The sequence below is a fragment of the Pan paniscus genome, chromosome 7 (assembly GCF_029289425.2).
Source record: "Pan paniscus chromosome 7, NHGRI_mPanPan1-v2.0_pri, whole genome shotgun sequence".
Taxonomy (NCBI): domain Eukaryota; kingdom Metazoa; phylum Chordata; class Mammalia; order Primates; family Hominidae; genus Pan; species Pan paniscus.
This window is the reverse complement of record NC_073256.2, coordinates 46,336,157-46,353,344: the sequence shown is the minus strand read 5'-3', so window position 1 is coordinate 46,353,344 and position 17,188 is coordinate 46,336,157. Positions and strand designations below refer to the sequence as shown.

The 17,188-nt window shown below is 35.7% G+C and overlaps 2 protein-coding genes across 4 annotated transcripts in view; one reads left to right on the top strand and one right to left on the bottom strand.

The window, feature by feature from the left end:
• PBK (PDZ binding kinase) overlaps positions 1-8,106 on the top strand; it is a 28,288-nt gene extending 20,182 nt beyond the window's left edge. The window contains exons 7-8 of the mRNA XM_008956231.4: positions 6,603-6,779; positions 7,232-8,106. Of these exons, the coding sequence (XP_008954479.4) occupies positions 6,603-6,779; positions 7,232-7,428 (374 nt within the window). The 3' untranslated portion in view covers positions 7,429-8,106. The remainder of the gene's footprint in view (positions 1-6,602; positions 6,780-7,231) is intronic.
• Positions 1,720-17,188, bottom strand: part of ESCO2 (establishment of sister chromatid cohesion N-acetyltransferase 2) — a 43,020-nt gene continuing 27,551 nt past the window's right edge. The window contains exons 11-13 of one of the 3 annotated variants that reach the window (XR_008626365.2): positions 14,038-14,105; positions 9,394-9,538; positions 1,720-6,432 (exon numbers count right to left, since the gene is read on the bottom strand). Coding sequence is in view for 2 of the 3 variants with exons in the window: in XM_003830793.5 (XP_003830841.3) it covers positions 13,973-14,105 (133 nt within the window). In the remaining variant the exon portion in view is untranslated. Of the gene's footprint in view, positions 6,433-8,941; positions 9,539-10,253; positions 14,106-17,188 lie in introns of those variants that run through there. The other 2 variants (XM_055116391.2, XM_003830793.5) reach the window with 2 other exon arrangements.

The following is a 17,188-nucleotide window of genomic DNA, read 5'->3' as shown; positions in this document are numbered from 1 at the left end:
AGTAATTGAGTAATTAGGCAGTACAGGCATTTTTTTTTATAATAACCTGATATATTATTTCCTGCAAAACTTCATTGCGCAAAAGTTTCAAGATATAACTAGGTTTATAGAAAAAAAAACAAGGTTAAAACCTATGCAACTTTGAAAACTAAAGCAGTAACAAAAACAGTTAATAATCCTAATAAAAGATACTAACACATTAAATCTGCAAGGGCATAAACATTTTTAAAGATTTTTCTTATTTTAAATGCAGATTTCCAAACTGTCGTCTGAAAGGTTCTACCAGAAGAAATGACTTGTGTCATTTTTGAGCCGGAGCAAGACTTTCTAGAGCAGTGCTGTTCAGTGAAACTTTCTATGATGATAAAATGTTCCTTTGTAGCCATAAACCCTGGGTTTGTGCTGAAGGTTACATATGAGAGTATTTTCAATAGATACTTTTCATCAAGATGAAAAATTTGATCTGGCTTTCTCACTAAAAATATATATATATTTTTAAGCATGTGGGAAATGTGTTGGCAGCTCCTTTACCTGGACTCACTCACAGCTTTTGTAGTTAGCAATAGCAATTCTTAAAGCTACTACACCAGGCATATGCTCAGGGAAGGCATTTCTGTAGGCAAAGGCTTTCTGTTTGGGAGATTTGCCTCTGATCACTTCAAAAATAACATTTATGTACTGGGAAAAATATCAATCTTTTTACTGTTTCAAAAATACACATTGTAGCAGAACAGACTATGCAACAATGTGTGAGAATGTCCACCAATAAGAGGTGGTTTAATTTATACTACCACACAATAGAATACCATATATCCATAAATTATACAGGTTTATATTTATAGGCATAAATATATCCAGTGAGATAAACAGAGTATAAAATAGCACTTATATGTATTTACATATATGAACAAAAGTTTGAAAAAAAAAACCCAAATCTTAAAATTTTTTTTAAACAGGTAATATATTAACATTTCACAACTAAAATATAGTATTCTGGCTGGGCGCAGTGGCTGACACCTGTAATCCCAGCACTTTGGGAGGCCGAGGCGGGCAAATCATGAGGTCAGGAGATCGAGACCATCCTGGCTAACACAGTGAAACCCCGTCTCTACTAAAAATACAAAAAATTAACCAGGTGTGGTGGCGGGCACCTGTAGTCCCAGCTACTCAGGAGGCTGAGGCAGAGGAATGGCGTGAACCCAGGAGGCAGAGCTTGCAGTGAGCTGAGATCAAGCCACTGTACTCCAGTCTGGGCGACAGCGAGATTCCATCTCAAAAAAAAAAAAAAATTAAAATAAATAAATAATATATATATATACGTATATATACGTACGTATATATATACGTATATATACGTGTATATATACGTATATATACACACACACATATATATATAGTATTCGATGAAAAGCCAAAATCTTAAGTGTTTATCTCAAGATAAATTTGCAAATATTAATACTATGTACATGTCAGGCACCATGAATATAGAGTACATGAGACAGACACAGTCTTACCCTGTTGCAGCTCCTAATCTAGGATGGAAAGCAGCTCTTGAATAATAATGAGACAAGATGACAGTTATGATACAAGGAATTATAAACACAGCAGTGGCCCTTAACCTAGTCTAGATGTTGAGAAAGGCCTCGCTAAATGATGTTTAATAAGCTGAGAATTGAAGGATAAGTAGGAGCTCCAGTTTCATCATTTTTCAGTTTGGGATAGTAACTAAAGCATGTCTGCTTAAACTCTTTGAATGTAGTAAAGGGAAATAAAGTATAAACTGTTTCTGTATCAACCAAAAGAAATGACCGAACCATTAGTTTATGATCTCATCAAACTTTTGTTGTCAGAACAATCCATCTTCACAGGGAGCAAACCCAATCACTAACATAGGTGGCGGGGGGCCCAATCCATTATGTTTAAATACTATGTTAAATTCACTATGTCACATGCTATTATGTTTACAGACTTGGAGAACTGTAAACATACATACAGGAAATGCACTTGTGGTTCAAGTCTCAAATTGGAGCCGTTATTTTAGACCCAGAGTTCTAGAAAACTCCTTTTAACCTGATGGATCCTTGTAGGAATCTGACCTACTTAGAATGTATGTGTACACACACATATACGTGTATATACTGAACGGTGTAAGTATCTTTCCTTATTGCCACAGAGTCACTGCCCATGTGGGCCATGTCTATAGGCTTTTCTCTTGTCATGAATTCCATGAAGTACCTCTAATATATAAGGTACAGTATAGGGGAAAACCTTTAAGGAGCTTATAATGTCCATGGCTGCCTTCTAAACTGTAATGCCCAAAGCAGAACTAAGTACAAAGGCTACCATAGAGACACCACTCATCTTTCCTTCTTGCCTGCTGGTACTGGGTACCCTCCTAGTCTGGTATTTTTGTTCTCACTTAACAGAGCCTGCTCATTTATCAGACATACCTCCCAAAATGTTAACGGAATAAATGAGTGCTTGCTAACTGGAATCTTCAATTTCCTGGCTTATGGATTCTCACTTTTCCTTCTTTTACCCCTCCCTTTTGTTCTTTAAATGTTAGTTTCGTCCTCTTTTCCTTGTAAAGTTCTTGAGACTCTCAGGGCAGAACTTTCCTTCAGTTCTGGAGAAATTTCTTTCAGTAAACAGCCCCACTGTGTCTTCTTTCTATTGTTTCAAAATGAATTATATTGTTTTCACTCTAACCTTATTTGTGAGGAAATGCAGATTATAGTAATCAAATACTGAAAATTTTCATTTTTTAGTATAATACACTCTAACACTGCCTAGTGAATATTCTGTCTGTAAGAGTTTGAGTTTATCCTAGTTATAGCAGAAGTAAAGGTTTGTATAACACTATGGGAGGAATCATAGAGTATATTTGTTGGCCACAATGGAATTAAGTTAGAAATCACTAACAAGATATCTAAGGAAACCCCAAGTATTTGGAAATTCAGTAAAACAAATTTAAATAACCTATGGGTCAAATAAAATGACAAGGGAAATTGGAAAATGTTTTGAATAATTAAGGAAAATACAGCATATCAAAATGTGCAAGCAATAGCTAAAGCAGGGCTCAGAGGGAAATCTATAGTTGTAAATTATATTGGAAAAAAGGAAAGTTCTAAATCAATGACCTATGTTCATTGATTTAATCTAGAAAAAGAAAAGCAGAGCAAATCCAAAGGAAGGGAATAAAGCTATGAGCAGAAATCAATGAAATAAAAAACAAATACTATAAAATATTAACAAAGCCAAAAGCTGGTTATTTGAAAAGATAATGAAATGTATAAAGCTTTATCTAGACTGATCAAGAAAAAAGAGAACACAAGTCACCAATAACAGGAATGAGAAAAGGGTTATTCTAAATTCTACACACATTTAAAGAATAATTAGGCTATTATAAACGGCTTTATGGCAATGAATTTGACAACTTAGATGAAGAGGACAATTTCTTTGAAAAATACAATTTACCAAAATTAATACAGGAAGAAATAGGAAATCCACATAGCCCTACGTCTACTAAGAAACATTCCCACAAAGAAAACTCAAGACCCAGATGTTTTACTGTTGATTTCTACCAAATATCCAAGGAAGAAATGATACGGATTTTACACAAACTTTTTCAGAAAATAGAGGAATAAGGACCTCTGCCCAGTCTGTTTTTGCGGTCAGCATAACTCTAATATGAAAACCTGACAGATTGTAGGACATCCTATCGGTCCTGATGTGATTATTATATACTGCATGCCTGCATCAAAATATCACATTAACACATAAACATGTACACCTGCTATGTACCCAGAAAAATAAACTGATATTAAGAAAAAAAAATCATAGTCCAATATCCTTCACAAACACAGATATCAAAATCCTTAACAAAATATTAGCCAATTCAGTCTAATACTACATGAGAACACTACATCTTGACCAACTAGGACTTATTCCAGGAAGGAAAAGTTGTAACATTCAAGAATCAATGTCCTCACTATGCTGTACGTTAGGTCACCAGAACTTACTCATCCTGCATAATGGAAGCTTCGTGCCCTTTGTTAACAATACTGTACACTTGAGATTTGCTGAGAGTAGATCTTGAGTATTCTCACACAAAAAAATGGTAACTATATGAGGTGATAGATATGTTAATTAGCTTGACTGTGGCTATGAGGTCACAGTGTTTACGTATATCAGACATCAAGTTGTATACCTTAAACATATATAATTTTTGTTAATTATACCTCAGAGCTGGGGGGAGGAGTCAATAAAATTCACCATATTAACGAAATTGTTTAAGTTCTAGGGTACATGTGCACAATGTGCAGGTTTGTTACATAGGTATACATGTGCCATGTTGGTTTGCTGCACCCATTAACTAGTCATTTACATTAGGTATTTCTCCTAATGCTATCCCTCCTCCCTACCCCATGATAGGCCCCAGGGTGTGATGTTCCCCACCCTGTGTCCAAGTGTTCTCATTGTTCAGTTCCCACCTATGAGTCAGGACATGTGGTGTTTGGTTTTCTGTCCTTGTGATAGTTTGCTGAGAATGATGGTTTCCAGCTGCATCCATGTCCCTGCAAAGGATATGAAGTCATCCTTTTTTATGGCTGCATAGTATTCCATGGTGTATATGTGCCACATTTTCTTAATCCAGTCATTGATGGACATTTGGGTTGGTTCCAAGTCTTTGCTATTGTGAATAGTGCCACAATAAACATAAACGTGTACATGTGTCTTTATAGTAGCATGATTTCTAATCCTTTGGGTGTATACCCAGTAATGGGATTGCTGGGTCAAATGCTATTTCTAGTTCTAGATCCTTGAGGGATTGCCACACTGTCTTCCACAATGGTTGAACTAGTTTACAGTCCCACCAACAATGTAAAAGCATTCCTATTTCTCCACATCCTCTCCAGCATCTGTTGTTTCCTGACTTTTTAATGATTGCCATTCTAACTGGCATGAGATGGTATCTCATTGTGGTTTTGATTTGCATTTCTTTGATGACCAGTGATGATGAGCAATTTTTCATGTCTGTTGGCTGCATAAATGTCTTCTTTTGAGAAGTTGCCTGTTCATATCCTTTGCCTGCTTTTTGATGGGTTTTTTTTTCTTGTAAATTTGTTTGAGTTCTTTGTAGATTCTGGATATTAGCCCTTTGTCAGATAGGTCGATTGCAAAAATGTTCTCCCATTCTGTAGGTTGCCTGTTCACTTTGATGGTACTTTCTTTTGCTGTGCAGAGGCTCTTTAATTGATCCCATTTGTCTGTTTTGGCTTTTGCTGCCATTGCTTTTGGTGTTTTAATCATGAAGTCCTTGCCCATGCCTATGTCCTGAATGGTATTGCCTAGGTTTTCTTTTAGGGTTTTTGTGGTTTTAGGTCCAACATTTAAGTCTTTAATCAAATTTGAAAACTACATATCTCAATAAATACAGAAAAAGTGTTTGACAAAATCCAACATCCATTCTTGATTTAAAAGTTAGTTTAAAATCTAGTTAACCTCTCAGCTAACTAGAAATAGAAGGGATCTTAGCTTGAGAAAGGCTGTCTACAAGAAAAACCTGCAGGTATCATACTGAAGTAGGGAACAAGGCCAGGATGCCTGCTCTTGCCAGTTTTATTTAGCAGTCCTATAGCCCTAGCCACTAAAATAAGGCAAGAAAATGGAGAAGGCAAAATTGGAAAGGAGACGAAACTGTCCCCATTTGCAGTTGATATGTTGTTTAGGTAGAAAATCCCAAGGAATCTATAAAACAGCTATAGTGAAGTTAGTGATTACATTTCTGTGTATTAGCAGCATATAATTGAAAATGGAATTGTTTAAAATCTATTTACAAGTACCAAAACCCAAAATATTTCGGAATAAATCTAACCAAAAAAGTCTAAATCCTCTGTAATGAATACTATAAATCATCACTGAGAAAATTCAGTAAGATATAACTAAGTGGAGAAATATATGACTGTGGTTTGGAAGACTCAATACTATTAAGATGTTAATGCTTACCAAATTGATCCAGAGATTTAGTCCAATCCTAATGAGAATTTTAGCTGGCTTTTTCATTGAAATTGACAAGTTGACTCAAGTTTAAATGGAAATGTGAGTGGACCTATTTCTTTCTTGAGCTTTAAAAAAGAGCCTATGTGTGATTGGTCCCTTTCCCTTTTCCTTGACATAGCAATCATGGAAGCATAGAAATGGTACTTCTCTCAGCCTAATATTGTTCACAAAATGAAGAAATTCAGGTCTAGAAGTGATCTGCTCAAGGTCACACAGCTTGCATATGTCTTTGAACCAACCCAAGGAAGGCAGTCTGGCTCCAGAGTCTGTAATCTCAACATCCACATTCTATATTCCTACTAATTTGTAAGAGAATTGCTGTTTCTCTACATACCTGCCAACTGACCAGCTTCTTGAATATTTACCAACCTGAAAGGTAGAAAGTAATCCTTATTGAGGTTGAGTGTATTTTTACATTTTCTGGCTACACTGATTAACCTGTGAACTACTTGTTCAAATCGTTTGCCCGTTTCCCTTTGGGTTGCTTGCCTTTTCGTGATTTGTAGCTCCTGCCTTCATAACCATCTTGCTTGTTTCAGTGACTGACCCTGAGGCTTGTTACATTGGCACAGAGCCATGGAAACCCAAAGAAGCTGTGGTGGAGAATGGTGTTATTACTGACAAGGCAGACATATTTGCCTTTGGCCTTACTTTGTGGGAAATGATGACTTTATCGATTCCACACATTAATCTTTCAAATGATGATGATGATGAAGGTATGAATACAATTTCTAACATAAATCCCAATCTCTTCATTTCACACTAAAGATTATATAATTTTATCTTTCTAAGATATGTATTAGTACTGATGACTGATTTGGTACCACCAAGGTTTAATCTCACACAAATGAGACATAGATTGAGAATAGGGAGAAAAATTGAGGCTATCCAGAGAAGCAAAAAATTATCTTAAAAACTCCCCTTTCCTGAGAAAATGATTGGAAAACTATCACAAGAAGGGTAAAAGTAGGGGTCGATAACCTATAAATCCAAGATTAAAGCAAATCTACTTGATGGCAGGACAATTGAAGACATTTCCATTCTGTCTGTGGCAGAATGGAAAGCATACTGGACCATAAATTCTTGTTTCAGGAGAAGGGTGAGCTATTAAACTTTTCCATGACATAAAGTGATTTTGTTTATTGTTTCAATCTCTAACTCCTTCAAGATAAAACTTTTGATGAAAGTGATTTTGATGATGAAGCATACTATGCAGCCTTGGGAACTAGGCCACCTATTAATATGGAAGAACTGGATGAATCATACCAGAAAGTAATTGAACTCTTCTCTGTATGCACTAATGAAGACCCTAAAGATCGTCCTTCTGCTGCACACATTGTTGAAGCTCTGGAAACAGATGTCTAGTGATCATCTCAGCTGAAGTGTGGCTTGCGTAAATAACTGTTTATTCCAAAATATTTATATAGTTACTATCAGTAGTTATTAGACTCTAAGATTGGCATATTTGAGGACCATAGTTTCTTGTTAACGTATGGATAACTATTTCTAATATGAAATATGCTTATATTGGCTATAAGCACTTGGAATTGTACTGGGTTTTCTGTAAAGTTTTAGAAACTAGCTACATAAGTACTTTGATACTGCTCATGCTGACTTAAAACACTAGCAGTAAAACGCTGTAAACTGTAACATTAAATTGAATGACCATTACTTTTATTAATGATCTTAAATATTCTCTATTTTAATGGATCTACTGACATTAGCACTTTGTACAGTACAAAATAAAGTCTACATTTGTTTAAAACACTGAACCTTTTGCTGATGTGTTTATCAAATGATAACTGGAAGCTGAGGGGAATATGCCTCAAAGAGTAGCTCCTTGGATACTTCAGACTCTGGTTATAGCTTGTCTTGATCTCTTGGATCTCCTCAGATCTTTGGTTTTTGCTTTAATTTATTAAATGTATTTTCCATACTGAGTTTAAAATTTATTAATTTGTACCTTAAGCATTTCCCAGCTGTGTAAAAATAATAAAACTCAAATAGGATGATAAAGAATAAAGGACACTTTGGGTACCAGAAGGTGTCTCAGCATTATTTTATACTTCATTGATTTGAGTGTTGTCATTAAACTTGTTGAGTAAATGTGAGGTTTCTTTCCCTCTCTTGGCCTTATTTTGCTAATCTGTAAAGTGTTTTGGATCAGTAGTTTCTGTGAGCCACAGTCCCCTGGGAATTTTCCAAATTACTGAATTGCCAGTGTAGGTGATATACCTAGATTTGGGTGTAGACAGAATTTTAAAAATTACCGACACAGGGCGTTCTTAGAAACATTAGGAACAACTGCACTCTGAACTTTAAAAATGCCTAGAAATCACTGAAGGCCTTTTGGTATAAGATTGTACCAAGCAATAGGACACAACATTAACTTGCATATATTCCATCAAAATAATGTGACAAGTAAATTGGAAGTTGTCTTAATTTGTAGAAAAACGTATGTATAATTTTGCATCCTGATACTCAATAGGGTCTCTTATCCTCACTCTGACATGTGTCACTCTTCTTTGCCAAGCCAACAGAGCAGCTTCTCCAGGGCATTCTTTTCCTAGCAGGAATAGCAGTTCCTGCTTTAAGACTTAAAGCAGGAACTGGATCTTTCTTGAATTGGCTCTTTAATACATAAGCCATTGCTTTTCATTGAGAAATTTATTTCCACTTCCTACAGTTGCGATATCTAATAGGAATAAACTAATACCAAGGACAAGACCAGCAAATTCACAGCCCTTGTCTATGGTAGACATTACAAAATAATCCCAGCATGCACTGCCCCTTGAGTCTGGTGAGGTCCTAGAAATCCTCAACACAAGATTGCAGACAATCTGCTACCAACTGGAAGAAAATTTTTTTTATTCTTGTTCTAGAACTTGCTCTAAGTCTCAGATGTTATCTTTTTGGACATTTGCCTCATTCTCAAAAGAGCAACATGTGACTTGGCTGAGGGCTTTTTTTGTTTTTTTTTTTTTTTGAGACAGGGTCTTGCTCTGTCACTCAGGCTGGAGTACAGTGGGGCAATCATGGCTCACTGCAGTCTCAACCTCCCAGGCTCAAGTGATCCTTGCACCTCTGCCTCCCACTCCGAGTAGCTGGGACCACAGGTGTGTGCCACCACACCTGCCTAATTTTTTTTTGTATTTTTTGTAGAGACAGGGTTTTACCAAGTTGCTCAGGCTGCTCTGGAACTCCTGAGCAACCTCTGTCTAGGCCTCTCAAACTGCTGGGATTATAGGCGTGAGCCACCGTGCCCAGGACTACCTTTACACTGAATTAATTAGTAAATCAAAATAGCCTTCTCTCAAGTGGCTTTCTCACCTCCCAGAAAATCTTTCCCTTTAGAATCTGTAGAAGCCTCCAGGAGCTTGTTATGCCTCCATAAAAGGAGATAATCAGCAGCTGCTTGAGAAATGTTGAAGATGATTCTTTCATGTCTCCTGGTACCTATTTAATCTTCTACAATCTGTTGATTAGAATAAAAATTAGAAAGGATTTTAAACTAGACAAATGCTACATATAAAAACTATATATAAAAAGATGCTATATATATCAGCTAAGAATTTGGGAAAAACAAAACAAGCCTCCCGTCTTAGACTACTATAACAAAAATACCATAAACGACGTGCCTCAAACCACAGAAATTTCTCATAGTTCTGGAGACTAGGAAGTCCAAGATCAAGATGGTATCTGGTGAGGGCATCCTCATAGAAGGCACCTTCTGGCTGTGTCTTTACATGGTGGACAGAGCAAGGGAGCTCCCCGACCCTCTATTTTTATAAGGGCATTAATCCCTAAGGGTTCCTTCCACCATCATGACCCATTCACCTTCCTAAGACACTACTTAACGATGGTATTACATCATCTTGGGGAACAGGGTTTCAACATACGATTTTTGGTAGAACACATTCAGACCATAGTACCTCCCTTCCAATGGGGGGAAAAAAAACTTACAGGAAATAGAAAACAAACCTATGATAGGATTAACAATGCCAATCTTCAAAAATACTAACAAAATTGATAAACCCCTAGGCAAAACTCATCTGTGGAGAAAAAAGACATGTCATGAGTGAAAAAACCTTTACTACAGATCCTACAGATACCCAATCTTATTCAAGAACACATGAAAAGTCCAAAAGAAAACTAGTTCACTGAAGCCAATAACATTAAAAAGAAAAACATCAAGACCAAATTGGGTTTGGTTTATTTAGTTCAGGGAGGCTAGATTGCTTTAACATTCAAAGAACAATGTAACTGCCATATTAACAATAAAGAAAAATCAAAATCGTCTCCAAAGATAGAAGAAAGACTTTTTATAAAATCTGAGTATCTGTTCAAGATGTTTGAGAGCTTCCTAGAAACCTAGGAATAGACAGAGGAACTTCCTTAATATTAGAAATTTATCTACAAAGAAACTATAAACCTTATATTTAATAGTAAAATGTTGAAAACTTTACCTATTATCAGCAATGAAACAAATATGCCCCCTACCATTGCTTTTATTCAACACTGTACTAGACTGGCAATCTTAGAAATGCAATATTGTAAGAACAAAAAATAAAAGCTGTAAGATTCTAAAAGAAATAAAACTCATTGACAGATATTATGTAGATAGAAATAGATAAATTAGAATTAAATAAGTTTAGAAAGATTGTGAATACAAAGTCAAAACAGAAAACTTGTAGTTTATATATCAGCAAACAAGATGTAACTTAAAACACGTTTCCCAATGGCTTAAAAAAAAGTAACAGCTGGGCACACTGGCTCATGCCTATAATCCCAGGACTTTGGGAGGCTGAAGCAGGTGGATTATTGGAGGTCAAGAGTTCAAGACCAGCCTGGCCAACATGGTGAAACCCCATCTCTACTAAAAATACAAAATTAGCTGGGCGCGGTGGCATGCACCTGCAATCCCAGCTACTCGAGGCTGAGGCAGACAATCGCTTGAACCCGGGAGGTGGAGGTTGCAGTGAGCCAAGATAGTGCCAATGCACTCCAGCCTGGGCAACAAGAGCAAAACTCCGTCTAAAAAAAAAAAAGAAAGTATCCAATACTTGAGCAAGTCTAAAAATCAGTCCTCCCAAATTGATCTATAGATCTGACACAATTCCAATAAAATTCCAACAGGCTTTTTTGTTGTTGGTAGCTTTTTGTGGAATAAATTGATTCTAAAATGTATATGGAAATGCAAAGTCCAATAATAGACTGAAGAAAAAAAGTGGGACCATGTACTAATACTATAGCAAACATTAATATTATAATTAACACAGTCTGGTATTAGCATAAATAGAACCTATATAAGATTACTAAGAATACACAGGCAGAAATATACATACACATATATTGGCACAATTTATGACAAAGACCTCCAGTAGAATGCCTGAAACCATGGACAGTACTGAACCTGATTGCCCTCAATAGGAATATGTTTCTGTGCATGTCTTCTGCCCACAAATTTAATGCCTTTTCCATCTTAACTGAGCATTTATCACCCACTGTGGCTACTCTGAATGGTGGGCAATTTAAAACTTATGAATTCCTTACTTCTAGAAATTTCCATGCAATATTTTTGGTAACAAACTGTGGGAAGCGAAATTGCAGATAAGGGGGGATGTACAAGGTGATCTAGGCTCATCTTGTACATTCATTGCCCTATCCCTAGAATGAGCCATTTCTCCAAAGAGCCCCAGGTCCTTTTGTGGAAGAAGGTATTAGTAATCAAGATCTGGCTGGGTGCCGTGGCTCACACCTATAATCCAGCACTTTGGGAGGCTGAAGTGGGAGGATCACTTGAGCTCAGGAGCTCAAGGGCCTCAGGAGCTTAAGGACCGGCTGGGCACCATGGTGACACTCTGTCTCTACTAAAAAAAGAATACAAAAATTAAGCAGACGTGGTGACACACACCTGTAGTCCCAGCTACTTAGGGAGCTCAGGTGGGAAGATCACTTGAACCTGGGAGGTCGAGGCTGCAGTGAGCCGTATTTGTACCACTGCACTTCAGCCCAGGGCGGGGGAAAAAAAGAAACCAACCAACCAACCAAGATCTGGGTGGTAGGTGTGCTCATTGCCATTAGGGTATCGTTGCTTTGCGACCATCTCAGTGCACTTGCTTCTTGTATGTGTTTTACTTAAATTAAAAACAAAACAAACAAACAAAAAACACCCAACCAAGACAACAGTATCAATAGCAAATCATGCTAAATATTTAAAATAGAAATAGTTCTTGAAATACAACATATCTAAGACATACTAAAGTGAGGCAAGATGCAAAATAACTGCATATGTATTTAGTTAATCTAAAGTAATAAGCACTAAACTCAAAGCAGGATTAAGGGAAGCCTCTTCTTTTGGCAATCTCTATTTCTGTATTATCTGAATTTTATTTAACATATACTATTTTCATAATAAAATATAATTAAAATCAGATTTAGTTGTATAAAATAAAGAATTTTAATTGATTCATTACAAAAGCATTAAGCAAACAAAATGTTAATTAAAATTTTTAAATAAAATATTTAAAAGAAATAAGTGCAGAAAATAGCATTAAAATGTTTGCATAATTACATACATTTTAATACTTCCACATTCTTTTGGGGACCCAGGCTTTTAAATTTTGGAAACATGTTAACTTACAGGCAAATAAAATGAATGCAGATGAATAGTTTCTACATATAATTACAATCTGGAAAACGACTTGCCTAGTGTCTTATTGCCAGTTAGCAGTTGAATGATTTTTCAGAATCAAAACAATTTGAACAATGTTTTGCTTTTTAAAGTATCCAAGAATTACACTAGAAAAATGTGTGAACATTTAAGTGTATTTACACAGTTTCATGGTCTCTGATCCACCAGCCTATGTATATTTACTAACCTTGGTTCTATTACCATACATTTTGTAAAGACTTTTGCCAGGTATCTCAGAACAAGTAAGGTGCATTTTAAACAAGCAAAAAATTAGAAAATGAAACATCTAATCCAACTAGGCATTTTGTTAATGACATCAATTGTCAGTAACAGGTTCCCAAAGTAGTACTACCAATATTTCCATACAACAAAAATTAACTAAGTAATAGTGCAATTACTAAGTATAATTTTAATTAAATCTGATGACAGGTAAACATTTATTTTCAAAAAGATTAAACATTAAGCTATAAAATTCTGCTCTACAGAAATGCATATGGGATAATCTTATTCCTTACCATCTTGCTACAAATAAATTCTAAACATTTTCTAAAGATATTCAAACTGAGTTACTACAGACAAGTGCCTATCAAGTGAAGACTCTGTATAGAGAAGTCAGGAATTAAGCTGGGCACGGTGGCTCATGACTGTAATCCCAGCGTTTTGGGAGGATCGCTTGAGCCCAAAAGTTTCAGACCAGCCTGGGCAACACAGTGAGACCCATGCCTCTATTAAAAAAAATAAATAAATTCAGGAATTCCCTTTACAAATTGGGCACAGAAATTACTTGCCCAAGTTTAAATTTGCCTGTTTGCTTCTGATGTGGCATTAGATAATCCTGGTCTAAGAGTGTGCTTTATAAAAGACCAGGTCACATTTCTAGAGAAAAATCACTTTGTATTTAATACTCTTACATAAGATTCAGGTAATTTTCCAGTTATAGCTACAAAGTTTCATAATTAAACATTCAGAGTGCTAATCAGTGAATCACCCAAAGATTTTTCCTTTGAATCCCCAGATAATTTTCAACAAATTTATTCCTGACTTTTCAACTCATAAGGAACAAAACTGTGATGTGTGTGTGTGTGTGTGCGTGTGTGTATATGAGTGTGAGTCTCGGTATTTTTTATTTTGATATTTATTAAATAGTTTGTATTTTATAATAAGGAGCTCTTTGAACTTATCCAGATAGTAACTCCTTTATAACTGAAATCAGCTTTAACTATTAAAATTATATACGAGGAAATTAGGAGTGTTGCAGTACTTGGTTGCAAATAACTTGCCATCTGGTGTTGGGTCAGAAAATGCTATTTCATCAGTGCTGAGAAAACAGCCAAACATGAAGCAATTCCTAAAAGAGAAGAAAAGATGATTTAATGATGGAAGCAACTTAACATTCTAATTAACATGAGCACAATTTAAGTAAATACTCTTGACTTAAATCAACCTTATTTTTAGTAAGTGAAAAAATGCCTTATATTTTAGAGACAGAAGTCTAATGACATCATTTCACAGATGAGAAAACTAAGGTCCAGAAAAAATTCTGATGAGAGGCAAAGGGAACCATCCACCTAACTCTAGGATATCCATGGTAAAGAGCAACTAATATAAGATCATATTGCTAGGCCAGGCGCAGTGGCACACGCCTGTAATCCCAGCACTTTGGGAGGCCAAGGTGGACGGATCACGAGGTCGAGACTATCCTAACATGGTAAAAGCCTGTCTCTACTAAAAATACAAAAATTAGCCAGGCATGGTGGTGCATGCCTGTAGTCCCAGCTACTTGGGAAGCTGAGGCAGGAGAATCACTTAAACCCAGGAGGCAGAGGTTGCAGTGAGCCGATATCTCGCCACTGCACTCCAGCCTGGGTAACAGAGTGAGACTCCAACTCAACCAAAAAATAAAAATGAAAAAAAAGATCATATTGCTAATTAAAAGCCAAAGATAATTAGAACCAAAAAAAAATCAATCTTAAGCAGTAACTATATATATATTTTTAATATATATATATATTTTTAATATATATATATATATATTTTTTTTTTTGAGTCTCACTTTATCACCCAGGCTGGAGTGCAGTAGCACCATCTCTGCTCACTACAACCTCCGCCTCCCCGGTTCAAGCGATTCTCCTGCCTCAGCCTCCCGAGTAGCTGGGATTACAGGCATGCACCACCACACCCGGCTAATTTGGTATTTATTTATTTATTTTTAGTAGAGACAGGGTTTCTCCATGTTGGCCAGGATTGTCTTGAACTTCCAACCTTAGGTAATCCACCCGCCTCGGCCTCCCAAAGTACAGGGATTACAGGCAAGAGCAACCATCCAGCCTATATATTTTTTTTCAATGTAAACATCCACTGAGAGCTTTAAGAAGGGAAAAACTAATCTGCATTTTGACTACAACTCTCCTTGATCTTGCTTACCTTAGGATTAAAAGTAATAAGGAAATGGTTAAAAGAATTCAACATCTCCTACAGCTTGTTTGTGAAAGAAAAAAAAAAAGAATTAATCAAAATTGAGGGATATTCTATAAAATAACTGACTTGCACTCTTCAAATTCTTTCATGTCAAAAGACTGAGAAATTGTTCCAGATTAGGGAAGATGAAGATTAAAGAGACGTGAAAACTAAATGCTGAATGTGATACTGGGCAAAAAAAAAAAAAAAAAAAAAATGCCATGAAGGACATTTGAGACAACAGACAAAAGTGAAATATGGACTGTCAAATAAAAGCATTATATCAATATTAAATTTCCCAAATTTGATAACTGTATCATGGTTATATAAGAGAATATTCTTGTTTTTAAGAAAAACACACCAAGGCATGAAGGGGTAAAGGGGCGTAATATATGTAACAAAATAATTCAGGAAGGTTATCTAAACATAGAATGGTAAAGCAAATGAGGTAAATGTTGAACTTAATAGATCTTGACAAAGGCTTCTTACTACTCTTGTTCTTTTGTAAGTTTGAAATTATTTCGGAATAAAAATTTAGAATTTGATTCAATTAGAAGATATAAGCTTCTAATATATTAACTATAATTAAATACATAATATGGTAGAGCTAGGTTAGATACTGGTATTCCTCATACCAAATTTATATATCTAATATAAAACATAGAAAAGTATTTCATAACTAATCAAACAAAAATCTTTAAGATACCAATTTTTCCTACTGATCCCCTTTGTAAGTATATGTGATTGACTAGGATTTATGGCCCAAGATCCGGTCCCCATAATGGTGTTGGCATTTATTTTTTAAAAGTGGCATAGAATGCAAGAGGCTTGAATAACACTATTCCAAAGTGTGGTCTTTGGTTTGGTTAAAGTGTGCTTACTGGTTTGTAACCTATTATCTACACGATGAAGTATGTGTAGAAATTGAGAGAGCAAGTGTTGTGAAACTCATCCATATAACCTAGATTAGGTAAATTAGCAAACAGGCTTGTTTGTGACATTGGAAACTTTAAACATCAATACATAGTGTCAGTTCAAAGTGTGTACATGGGAATTAAAACTGGAGACTCATTTTTTTGGTTGAGATATAACTCATATACTGTAAGACTCACCCTTTAAAAGTGTACAACTGAGTGGTTTTTGTGTATATTAACAAATATTGTCCAGTCACCACCACTATCTAATTCTAGAACATTTTTATCATCCCAAACCCCGTACTCATTATTAGTTGCTCTCCATTCATCTTTCCTCAGTCCCTGGAAACTACACATCTACTTTCTGCCTCTGGATTTGCCTGCCTCTTATGGACATTTTATGTAAATGTAATCATACAATGTGCAATCTTCTGCAACTGACTTATTTCAATTAGCATAATGTTTTCAAGGTTCCTCCATGTTGCAGCATGTGCCAGAATTTCCTTTATGGCTGAATAACATCCCATTGTTATTATTGTATCGATATATCACATTTATCCATTAATCACAGATTGGATTATTTACACTTTTTTGGCTTTTATAAATAATCCTGCTATGAACCTTCATGTGCAAGGTTTTGTGTGGACATGTTTTCTTGAGTATATACCTAGGAGTGAAACTGCTAGGTCACATAACAGTTTAACGTTGAGAAACCATCAGATTGTATTCCACACCAACTGCACCAGTTTACATTCCTACCAGCAATGTACAAGGGTTTCAGTTTCCTCTACATCCTCACCAACACTTGTCTGTTTGATTACAGTCATCCTACTAGGTATAAAGTGGGATCTCACTATGGTTTTGTTTTGTGATTTCCCTGATAAAGATGTTGAGCATCTTTTTATGTTGAATTAACCATTTGCAATTCATCTTTGGAGAAATGTCTACTGAAATTCTTTGTCCATTTTTAAATTAGGTTGTCTTTTTATTGTGTTATAAGAATTATTTTATGGGTATTAGACCCTTAGACAAATGATTTGCAACTATTTTCTCTCGTTCT